The 12,755-nt window shown below is 36.0% G+C and overlaps 1 protein-coding gene across 48 annotated transcripts in view; it reads left to right on the forward strand.

Annotated features, from left to right (window-relative positions):
• Nrxn1 (neurexin 1) overlaps positions 1-12,755 on the forward strand; it is a 1,121,547-nt gene that overhangs the window by 590,606 nt on the left and 518,186 nt on the right. For all 48 annotated transcript variants that reach the window (XM_087216047.1, XM_087216049.1, XM_087216063.1 and 45 more), the window contains one exon: positions 765-884. In XM_087216047.1, the coding sequence (XP_087072173.1) occupies positions 765-884 (120 nt within the window). The remainder of the gene's footprint in view (positions 1-764; positions 885-12,755) is intronic.

Raw genomic sequence — 12,755 nt, forward strand, 5'->3', positions numbered from 1 at the left:
TTTGTAGCATAGTTGCATAAAGGCTTTCAGTCTTGAATATGTTTGTATAGTGATTGCCTTTAGTACTTTGATCATACTTTTCTAGTTCTTTGTTTTTCAGTGTTCTACTTATGACTCTTGAGAAACAGACTAGCATTCTTTTTATTTGTACATTCATTGGGGGCATGCCACTTCTATGGAGTTTTTCATTTTATGTTTAATTGCATGCAGTCGTTAAAGCATGTGAATTGATACTTGCCAACATACCTATCCAAAACACCCAGCAATCATAACTTTATCCATAGTTTGTGCTGAGAAAGCTTCTGGAACTTCTAAGGCATTTCTGCATAACTCTCTTTGGTTATTTTACCAATCTTTATCTCAATTTCATGAAGTTATAATCTCCATTTCTCATGACGTCTTTATTCATTGGTCTGAAGTTAAGGAGACCCATTCATTTTCTGAAAACCAAATATTGACAGAGAATTATTGATAAGAGAATGAGATTACCTGTTTCCATGACCATACTAGCAACAATGTACTTGCTTTTACTCTTTGTTGGGTTAGCTCATTACTAGAATATATTTTTTCCTATTGTTGAAACTTAAGAAAACCTTCCTGTTACAGCCTCTCAGTTCTTAATTCAGGTGTGTGAACAATAACTTTCAAAACTAGTTTGGACCTGTAATTTGAGGTGTTGGCAACTACTGTATGTGATCTAGCTAATACATAAACTATTGTGAATTTTTTTAAAAAACCCAAGTTTCTTTTGGAATATTTTGCAGGTCCTAGCACAACCTGTCAAGAAGACTCGTGTTCCAATCAGGGTGTGTGCTTGCAGCAGTGGGATGGCTTCAGCTGTGACTGCAGCATGACTTCCTTCAGTGGACCTCTCTGCAATGACCGTAAGTGCTGTCCAAGGACAGTGGGATGATGCTTGTTGCTGCTTCTGGCTGCTGTTTGATATCCAGGGACTAAACATGGGAGTCCTTGTACTGCCTCATAGTGAACTATCATTGACAAGAGACACAGTTGTTTGTGCAAAAAGGAAAAGTTTTATATTTTAAACTGTTATATAGAGATTCCATTTGGTAAGTGCTGTGATGATGGTGATTCTTTAGCTTTCTACTGTCTATTATTATTATTAATGGTCATCTTTTGTAAAAGAACTTTCACATTTCCTATATTGCAATTCTCATAACTTTTTTAACAGTACAAATTGATTTACTTAAGAGATTTACCAAAAATGACAACAAAATAGAGATTATCCTTAAAATGATTAATACTTTGTTAAAAATTAGATAGGATTATAAGGAAAGAAATGGCTTTGGTTGGGCCAGCATCTAAGTATTTCTAGGCCTTTAGAGATACGATGCAGCTGATGACATATTTATTCAGCCATCATACACTGGGGACAGTATTTGAAAGAGCAGTAATTCATCCTCAGTGAACTTTTTTGCAGGTCAGATCCAATTGTACCCCCCACCCCTGTGCCGTCCTTTTCTACTCCTTTGGACCCTGAAGACACCTGAACCACAAAATCTTCATGTTATTTCTCTATCCCAATCACTGTCCACATAATCTTCTCTCCCCTAAGGTGCTGTGCTGGCAAACAGCAGCCCACTGTCTGCAGCTGGAACTGTGTGACTAGGACATTTGTAGGGCTAGCCTTATTTTCATACTTCACATTAGCTGTGAGTAGAGTCAGTCAGTTCCCCTACACAATCTAGAATTTCTCACATGCAAATATGAAGCAAGTGAGGGATCAAACCTGTTTTCAATAATACCATAGCTCACCACTGTGTGTCAACTCCCCATCCAGAGAGTAAGTCTCCCTTCATTTTTGAAACTTTATGTTGTTTTATATTTTATTAGGTTATGTCTTGGTAGTTGTGAGTTTTGTGAATGGTTACAGATCTCATGTTTTCCTTTCTTTCTACATCCATTTAAATGCACTGATGTATTTTACTTTTAAAATATATAATGTTTGTCCTTCAAAAACTCTTCCTTGTATTTTATTTATTTGTGGTTTCTTATCCCTTTAGTCTCAATAGAAGCAGGACAATGAAATGCAGTATCCCCCTACATCAGCATATTCTGCGAGCGTCTAATCTATATTATTGCTGTGAGGGGTTTGAGAGGGAATTAACTGGTCAATAGGGTGAAATTTTATTTCTTAACTTTCAAATAGGTCTTGCTTTACAGAACTTAATCAAAATGCTAAAAGCATTTCCAACAAAACATGTTTATCTACTATATGCAAAGAATATCCTGGACAAAGCCTCCTATTTATAGAGTACATGCTTTATGTTGTAAATACGACAACATATAAAGTTCTAGCATGACAGAGAATGTGATGGTTGAAGGTTTGTGCTTCACAGCAGAGGCTAGAGTTGAGTGTGGATTTGATGAAAGCTTAGAGTTCGTTCTTTCTTACCTTTGTCCATTTAGACTCTATTCAGGTCAGTGGATGGTATATCACAATATCACAGGAAGGGTCAGGCTAAAATATTCCATTGAACATGGTTGCTACAGATTAGAAATATAGTACAGTTCACCAGCTGTCTTAGGCTTCCATTCCAAAATACTGGCTATAGGAAGAAAAAGCAACCAACACACGGTAAAAAGCCAAACCATGCTTAGAAAAAGCCTTTAGTGACCATGTACCATAGATGGAGAAATATCTGATCTCCATTTTACAATTGTCATCTTCCCCAGCATTATAATAAACCTGAAGCAATGAAAATATGCAAACACTGTATTTCTACGTATCAAATCACACTTTAAAATGATAAATTCAGTTTGAGTTACATAAATAACCATATGGAAAGATTTAATAAATACTTATATATATCCAAAAAGTCAAGAACAATATTTAACCTTTATAAATGCTTTAGTAATGCCATGTGTCTACATCTCCAGAGCAATAATTTCCTGCATTTGCTCCTACCACAAAGAAAATGCCATCAACTTATTTTCAAGGACAACCAGCAGACTGAAAATTTTTAATGTTTTTATTATTGCAAATTTTTAATCCTGAAAACAATCCTGACAGATGTATGACTACATGTGGTAGTTGAGAGGGCTTTTTGGGTATGAAAATATTTTTCATTTTGCTGAAGTATATTCTCTGCCAAACTTTGCTTAATCTAGTTTCCGTGTTTTACAAAACAGTTGCCATTTGGTTGTGTCAGCTCATGTATCCTCACCTACTTGTTAAATATGAATAATACAATTTTCTGTATGTATTTGCTAGACTTTTCCTAAGGGAACATCAAGATCTAAACTTGAGTATCATTTTTTGCAGAAAATTATTTGAATGCTGCTCTTGGGTGATAGTGGTAATGGCAATGATAAGGCCATTTGTTATTTTCTTGTAAATAGATAAATGTCATTCAGTAAATGTGTCTCCTGATATGCCTCTTGCACAAATCAGCATTAAAATTACTTTGGAGAGCTCTCAGAATACATGCATTTTGATTAAATCATTACCTGTAACTGGGTTTTCTGGAAATGTGAAATGGTTCTGTGGTTTGCACATTGGAGCTTCTTGGTGAGGAGGATATATAGGTAAAATCTACATTTGAAAGTAAAGCTTATTTTTACATCCATTATAATTTGTGGAAGGTACAATAATAATTGTTACTTTGAGACATATAAATGGAAAAAATGGTAATTGAAGTGTCTTGTCACATAAATTGATTAAAATAAACCTCGTTTCTGAATCTCACTGTTTTTCTATAGTTACACACAAATAGAATTAGTGTGATTCCTTGGATTTTAACAAACTACACTTAGGGGTGGAGGTTGACTCTTTTTCTAACGTTAAGCCAATCAAACCATTTTGTTTCTTAATGGCATTTCATTCTTGGCTTAGTTTTTTATCTGTAAATTCTGTGACTGCAGCCTCCAACTTCATAGGAAACAAAACAAACAAATAAACAAAAAGGAAATAGAGACAGTTCTTTTTAATAGGAGAAAGAATACACCACATTATAAAGAACAATTTCTCCCTAAAATAGAACTTGTAAATGTCATATATCTGATAAGTTTCAAGGAATGGGTTAGAATAACTAGAAAACATTATTTATATTAGCCTGGAGATATAATTAACAGTGGGAATATGGGAATACTTTATAGCTTGTAAATGTAATCTTGGATAAATCATACTAATTAATTGAACAGAAAGGAATCTTTCAAAAAAAGAGGCACTTATGTAAAGAGATGCCAAAGGCTATGTTTAAAGAAATGTGTTTGTGAATAATCTTTCTTTCTGTGGAAAATTGGCATTTGAGTGATCTACTCATTAATAAATAAAAATTGCTATGTGGATGTGTGTGTGTGCATGTGTGTGTGGGTTTGTGTTGTGTTCTCAACTCTTCAACTCTTCTTCCATGTTACTACTAAATATTTTTCTGGCTTACTGTACTAATTTCTTGGTTGTCTCCTCCTCCCTTTTTCTTTCTCATCTGATCATCCTCTGTGTCTCCACTAGTTTTATTCTTTCTCTTTGATTTAAATGTCACCAGCCTCTTATTCTCTCAACCACTGGCAGTATTTTTCTTCCTGTGATGCTATAGGAGTTTGTATTGTTTTATCAGCCATCATTTTCTAACATGTAGTTTCTGTGTCTGGTTTTATCTCAATCTCACTGTGAGTCTATGTGCATCTTACAGGAATAGTGTTCTTTTTATGGCTCATAAGCACAGTGTTTTTCATGGCATGTTGAATATAATTGGTGATAATGGTACACTAACCTAATGTCGACTGAATGCATGAACCTTGCAAGAAGATTTGTAGCATATTTCAGTGGCCAACATCATCTTCTAGAATCATCTGTCAGGGGTTCATAAACCTCCATGGTCTGACCCCAGCCTTCATTTCCATACTTGTCTGTTGCAGAACCTTGTCCATATGGTGTGTTACTACCAATTTACCTATGCATGGCTTTCTGTACAACATTACACTTTCCAATTTCCTCACCATTGTGCACTCTAATTTCTCCACTTGGTGAATGCTGTTAATCCACCTGGAACATACTTTTTTCAGTATATCTGCTTGGAGGAATATAATTTCCTTTTCAATCTCTGCTTAAACTGTTTCATCTCATGGAAATTTCCTTGGTACAGTATGCTGGACATTACCTTTTCTTCATTTGAAATCTTAGGGAGACAGTACATTGCTCTACTTCATATATAGATATTTGTGGACCTTCTCTTTGGTGGACTATTGGTTGAATGCTCACTATATGCCAGGCCTATGCTAGGATTATACATTTTACACCCACTCATCATAATGAAACCAGTGTGTTAACCAGTAATCCACTTCTCCTCTTACCCAGTGGTTCAGAAAAGAATGTAACCATATTAGCTAATTTAATGTCAGGTTGGAGAAGATGAATGTGGCTATGATCACATAGAAAATAGCAGGCATAATAATATTGTCACATTACATTAGTATGGAAATGTAGTGTGCCAAATTACAGTTCAGCTTTAACAATATCTGTTACCATATAAGAGTAATATATCATAGTGCTGTTATTTTGGTGCCATAGCTTAGGGAATGTAGGCTTTGCTACTAAAAGATTATTTTCAAAATTCTAAACCCTGAAAGGGAAAAATCTTTCTGATAGGAATTTATTGTATCTTTTGTATGGGAATTACAAATATTCACTGAAACAAAGATAAAATACATTTGACTGAGATTTTACCATGGCATTTCAGAATATCTTAAATTTTGCTTCTTTTGTTATTTGAAAAGAGAATACAATATGCATTATCTGAGCATCAATATCTAGTGAATCATAACATATTTAAAAACCTTGAATCCAAGTAACATTTCTCTCCCATTTAAAGCTGCCAGTAGTAGTAGTAAGATGTGGGCTGGTTTGCTCCTGGTATCATATAAGAATGGACAAAATGTCACAATTAGCTATGTCAACAACCATATCTTCATTGTGAATTGATGAGTCTTATTAACTTTGAAGCCATTTATTTCTAAAGGATAGTAGTCTTTCAGCTGTTTAAATCAATTCATAAGTAATATTTACTGTAACTTCTTAGAAAAAGCTATCTCTAAGGAAACAGAGCCAGACCTGTCTCAGCTTAAGCTGTAAAGGATTACAGTGTTGTTCATACTGAGTCAGAAAATGCAATAAAAGACAAAAAAAGCATATGTGGCTGAGAAATGCAACGCATATTAAAAGTGCTATCTTCTACAATTTTATGTAAATTTATCTTTATTCTTATTGGTAATAGATATCATAAAAATGCATGAAAGGAAGCATTGGTCTTTTCATAATACAGTTGGGAAACCAGATAATGGTGTCATACTATATCTATGTAAGCAAAGCTAAGTGGGAAGAAGAATCCTCAGAAGGTGGAATATAGTATTAGGCATTTGAATTATCCAAATTAGTTGCCTGTACTGTGTAGCAGCAAGGTGATCCATAAGGCTAAGTAGCCTTTTACCCTGGGTAAACACTGCCAATTTGGCCTCCAATAATTGAGAAGGAAGAAGACCTCCTATAGACTTTCCTGTTAGTATTCTCTAAATTTTGGGACTAAAGTAAAACTCTGACCATGTTGGACCTTAATGTGGCACATATGTTAGCACTCTCAATCACAGATTTCATATAAATATGAAGGTAGCTGCTGTGTTTGCACTACCATGGTAATGCTATCATATCACACCAGAGCTCAACTGGGGCTGCAGTGAGAGAAAGTTTTGCCAGTCTCCTTGGTTAATTATCCCCAAGGGATAAAAATGATTCTAATATTCGCAGATATTATTTCAAAGAGATCTGTGATCGCAGCCTCCCTGTGGATGCTTTTCTTTCTGTATGAGTGCATTTTGCTCAGGCCTGCTGCCCTGCCTTCTACCCAAATAATAGAGCAGGTGCAGAATTCAGGATATTGCCTGAATCATAGGTGCTCACGTTTACAACTTTAGAACTTTAAGTTTACTTTTACTTTTGAAATGGAATTTACTTCCCCCCAAATTCTCACTGAAGGCCCTTGTGAACAAAATGAAGATAAGTCACATTGAATTTTCAGAATCCAGCATAACACTAAGTTTAAATAATAACTTAATATCCATTTGTTAACCAAAAAGAAATATGAAGAGAACAGACTGTTAAATACTTCTTGCACTTTATGGAATCAAATTATAATGAGTATTTTTATTTTAAACCATTAGAAGATTAAATGTAATTATCTTGGACTTTGGAAAATATTTTAAAAGAGTGTAATTGTGATTGGATTTGGAAGGAAGTATGGTATTAGGGATGGGTGGTTATATACTGTACTTGATTTCTGTCGGTATGTATAGGTGGTGCTTAAGAAGAACTACAAAAATTTTTCATGTAGACCACATCAATATATATTTAATGTTAACATCATAGCTAATATGTATTATATGCATGTGGTTTATGTTTTATAAATATTATTTTTGTAATCTTCAAGTAATCTTATTATTTTTAATTTAGAAATAAGAATATTGAGGAATGGATAGTTTCTGTAGCTTCTATGGGCAGAAAAGGCTAATTGTTGGCATAAAGAGAATTTGAAAGTATTCTAATGTGCACCTATTGTCCCTCCCAAATAGGGATAGATACACTGTCAATGCCTTGGAAGTTTGCCAGAGTCAAAATTCCCCAGAGAAATTAATAATGTGCAGAATTTAACAATAAGCAATTTTCCCCATGCTCTTAGATTTAATTTTAAACGTTATGCTGCATGAAACGCATGCTTCTCCTCAGCTGCTCCATTGCCAGTCTTAAAGATGAGTGAGAAATTCAGAGTGAGCTGTCAAAGACATACTGTCATCAACTTCCATTTCTATTATAAAAAGGTACTGATTATGAAAGAGAGATGGGAATTTCCTATGATTTTTCTAAGACAGCCTTTCAAAAATAGTAATTTAGTATCTGATCATGAGTTTGGCAAAATATTTCCCAAAGATCCTTTGCTGAAATTGGAATCACAGTGGATAGTATGGGAAATGGATACCATTGAGTTAACCACTGAGTATGTACCAAGTGTTTCATTATGTTAATTAATCTAAGTATTTTCTTTTCTTTTCTTTTTTTTTTTTTTTTTTTGGTACCAGGGATTGAACTCTGGTCCTTGTGCTTGCGAGGCAGGTGGCGGAACCACTGAGCTAAATCCCCGGCCCTAAGGATTTTCTTTATACAGTCTTTGAGGCAGAAAGAAAAAAATCAACCCAGAGGTTAGCAATGTGTTCTTTGAAAGTCTTTAGAAGGTATTCAATCAGAACATAAGAGAATGCATGAACTGCAGCACATAAAAATTTACTACAAGATCAAGAGTAGAGACCAAGAGCCCTCCATTTTTGTAAAAAAGGGGAAAAAAAAGTCCCAAGAAATGTTTAGAATCCATGAAAAGGTAAAAAAAAGAATAATGTTGTGTTTGCATTAAGGGATATTCACAGCATCAGGAAAAAAATATTACTGTGAAGAAAATGTGCCTTGTCCAATGATCCCTTTTTCTTCCCTGAACAAAGCATTCTGTGTCTTTAATGAGATTTACTGTAGCAATTAAAGAGTGCAGAATTCTTTTATGGGAAGGAATTACAGTCTTCTCTCCAGCTCTGTGCTGCTATACATTTTTACCTCTCTGGTAGCATTCAACAGCAGCATAAAATACAAGAATGATCTGTTAACTCTGGGTGTTATGGAGTGTATGATTTTAATGACTCTAATGATTTAAATTCATATCTCCCAGAAAATGACCTAAAGAATGGGAGGCTTAATCTCACCAGGACTTGGTGAGATAGGAAGGTACAGACATTTCTTAAATTGAAATGATTTCAGAATGTAACAAGTTTCATAAAAGGATCAGATGATATAGAAAGATGTTTTAAAAAATGGGTCGTGAACAAGAAGGAGGATGCATTTGAAGGAGACAGTGGAGACTGTTCACGTAGGTGTGAATGCGTCTTATAAATACAGAACATATGACCCTTTCAGGAGACAAACAGATGGAATATGTAGCAGAAAATACAGAATACATTTTACTTAGTTTCTTCACTCAAATGATGTGCCGTGTATTTTGATATTTGGCAGCTCTCCTCTTGGAAGCTTTCACGGCCTCATATGGATTCCAGTAGCTCAGGACAATGCTAACATTGTGGACAGTGCTGGGTAAAAAGCAGGATGTTGAACTTGTCGGAAAAGCTTCCCCAGGTCATAACTTGGTGTCCAATATCAGAAAAAACATGTTTTCATGTTGTGACTTTTATTTCTGATATGTCAGCCTCATTGAATTAGGAGAAGCCTAGCATATTAGCACAGCACACTCCTGGGTGGGTCTGGGTAGGTCTTGCAGGTGTGGCCTCGGATGTTATATATGGTTTTTTCCTGTTCATCTCTACCACTATTCCTCTGCTCTGGTTCTGGTCACTGTGAACTGAGCAGCTTTGTTCTACCACAAATTTCTCCCATGATATGATATTTCATCCTTGAAGTCAGCCAACCATGAACTGAATCCCCTGAACCATGAATCAAATTAAAACTGTACTCCTTAAAGATGTGAGTGTCAGGGAATTTTGTCCTAGCAATGGAAAGCTGACAGATACAGAAAATTGATGTTAGGTCATAGTGTCACTGTACCTGACCATGTGGTTTAGAAGCCTTTGGGACTTGTTTACTGGAGGAGTTTGGAAAGCTTTGGAGGTGCAGGCTAGAGAAGCTTTACAATGCAGTAACCAGAGTCTGATGGGCGATTCTGGTCAGAGCTTAGAAGACCAGAATGCTAATAGGAATGTGGACATTCCAGAACAAATTGAGGAGATTTTAGTTGGCAACAAGGACTCCATTGGCAGTTGGACTAGAGATCATGTGTGTTACACTCTGGCAAAAACTTTGTCTACATTTTGTTCATGTCTTGAGACTTTGTAGGATATTAAGATTAAAGGTGGATGACTAATTAATTTGGCAGAGACATTTGAAGACAGCCCAAAATTTAGGCAGCAACTTGGGTACTACTGGGTGTTTTTACTCATATTATTGAGAATCAGAGGAAAAAGGCATTCAGAAAATTTTGAAAATTTTAAATTTTGGCCCAGAAGATACCTTGTATAAAGTTAGGGTCAACAAAGGTTTAGCTGCTAAACAGATTAGCAACATTAAAAAAGAAACCAGGTATTTGTACAGGAAGAAGGATGCCTTGAGGGCTCATCAGAAATCAGCAAGACCTCACCCACTGCACTCTGAAGGGTTCATTTGAAAAGATAGTCCCTGGGGTTCCTGCTTGAGTAGAGAACTGGTTCCCTGGGATTTGTTTCACCATGCCCATCCCAGCACTCAGAGGCCTCTACAGCCATGGCACAAGGGGGCTGCTTACTGCTGCCACTGACAGAAGAGCTCAGTGTCATCCATATGATGATGAGTTTACCAGCATGCAGAATGCAAAGGTTGTAAGATCAGGGAGCCTTCCATCCAGATTTAAAAGCAAGGCCTGGAAAGCTCGACAAGGTGCCTGTGACAGGATAGTGCATGAAACTCTGGGAATGAAGCCAAAGGTACAATGATTACTCTAGGATGTCAAAGATTCCTGGAATATGAATATGATGAGGAAAGGAAGAGGCTGTGAGTGGAACCAACCCAAGATAGGGCATGTGAACTGTAACTAGCAAGGCCATAGGCATGGGGCCATCCAAACTCTGTGGAATTCATAACTCAATACCAGGAGCCTAGGATGCTAGATAAAGAGCTTTTTGATTTAATGTTTGCCCAGATCGTTTCAGTTTTGTTTTAGTCTGATTATTTCCTGTCTTTTTAGTCCTCTCTTTTGGGATGGGACTGTTAATACCATGCCACTATTTCCTTGGAATTATGTAATTTTTTTTATATTTACAGAGTTTCATAGCTAAGAGTTTTCCATGAGACTCAGAAGAAACTTGGACTTGGAGTTTTGAAAAATGTTGGAACTGTTGAGACTTAAGAAAAGGGATTATGTATTTCTAGTTGTACAAGGGCTAATTGAATATGTTAGGGAAAATTATGAACTTAGATGTTATCTTTATTTGGAGATTAAGTATGGTTTAAGGAGATGTGTTTGGATGTGAACTTGACAAGGAGTGGGATATGACCATTAATCTTGATATGTCAAATTAATTGGATTAAGAAACAGCAGATTGGTATAGCACTCTTGGATGTGTCTGGATGGGTTATGGAGGCATGACCTCAGGTGCTATATATGGTCCCATGCCTGTTCCTCCCTCACATTGTTCCTCTGCTGCTTCCTGGCTGCCATGAATTAAACAGCTTTGCTCTGCCACATGCTTCTGCCATGATGTTTTTGCCTTAGAGCCATCCAAACATGGACTAAATCCCCTGAAACCATGAGCCAAATTAAATCTCTCTTCCTTAAAGTTATAGGTGCCAGGTATTGTGTCTCAGTGACAGGAAAGCTGATAAAATACACGTCATATCTTTAGTGGTCTCTTGAATGCCCAACCTGAAGGAATCCAGAATTGATGATACAGATTCATGTGATCATTTCACAATCAGAGTAAGAGAACATTGCTAAAATTAGAGTCCATCTCTGAGGCTTTCAATCCTGAATCCTCTCTCCTAGGTCCTATTCAGGGGAAGTGCTCCATTTTACTAAATTAAAAACAGAAAAGTATCAGAGAAATACCATTTCCTCACAGCCTCAGGAGACATCACAAAAGTAATTAAACTAGATTTGGTGCATCAGGCATATTCCTTTTATTGACAGTGACAGTAATTCTGTAAATCAAAACCTGGAAGCATTTTCAGTGTTGTTGAAGTCCTAAAGATAAAAACCTGAAGTTTTTAAAATTAAATCTCATGGAACTAAAATTGATTTATGGAATGCAGTATGAGAAGCTGATGCCTGAGTTGTGAATGCAACCTCTCTTCAGAAATTCAGTGCCTACAAGCTAAATGATGAAGATTGTAATTTTTTTAGTTGAATCCCTAAAATCTATTTGATGGAAAGCCACATGGAATACTTCTGTACTAGATCTTACTTATTGTTTTCAAGGTCAAGAAGAAAATCTTTTTCCTACTACCCCAATATTTCTTTTCCTCATGTTGTCTATAGGTTTTGCAGATATTCATTTCCATGGCAATCTTTCATTCTTTAGCTCAACATTTAAATCTTGCACAATCTTACTCAACAAACACATCTCTACAGCATGATTTATTCCTCATATGTTCTGTCATTCAACTTGTTCAACACTGGCATGTGTAGAGACACACTGGTATGGTCACTAAATGTTCTCTGTGCCTCCCTTCATCTTTGCCAGTTGCCTCCCTTCATCTTTGCCAGTTGGCTCCCTTCTCAAGATTGTCCTGCTTTCTTACATCTACTCAGCCTAAGGAATGCAGCCTATGCGGTGACCCAACAGAACAACTTCACCAGAATAGGTCAGTCTTGGGTTACCAGGTGGGCTCTTCTGAGGCCAAATATTCACCATCTAACCTGGTGTCTATTTATGTGTGTATGTCTCTATTCTATTCTTCTAGTTTTGGTATTATTTCTCACATTTTGGTGTTATTTGGTAATATGTAACACATATTACATGCTTGACAATATTTGAAGATTGCTGTCTTGAAGCCTTCATTAGTTAACTGATTGTGAGCGTGTGTGTTCATCCTTGCCCATTCCCATAGTTCATTCACGAAAATATATACATATCATATAACATCTGCCAGTAATAATTTATTAAGCTTTATCACTTTACTATAAATGTATTTTTTCATTATCTGTATAGTGAAATTAGAG

This window comes from Heterocephalus glaber, unplaced genomic scaffold (genome assembly GCF_053883595.1).
Source record: "Heterocephalus glaber isolate CG9 unplaced genomic scaffold, H.glaber_assembly_v1.0 deba00001457, whole genome shotgun sequence".
Classification (NCBI taxonomy): domain Eukaryota; kingdom Metazoa; phylum Chordata; class Mammalia; order Rodentia; family Bathyergidae; genus Heterocephalus; species Heterocephalus glaber.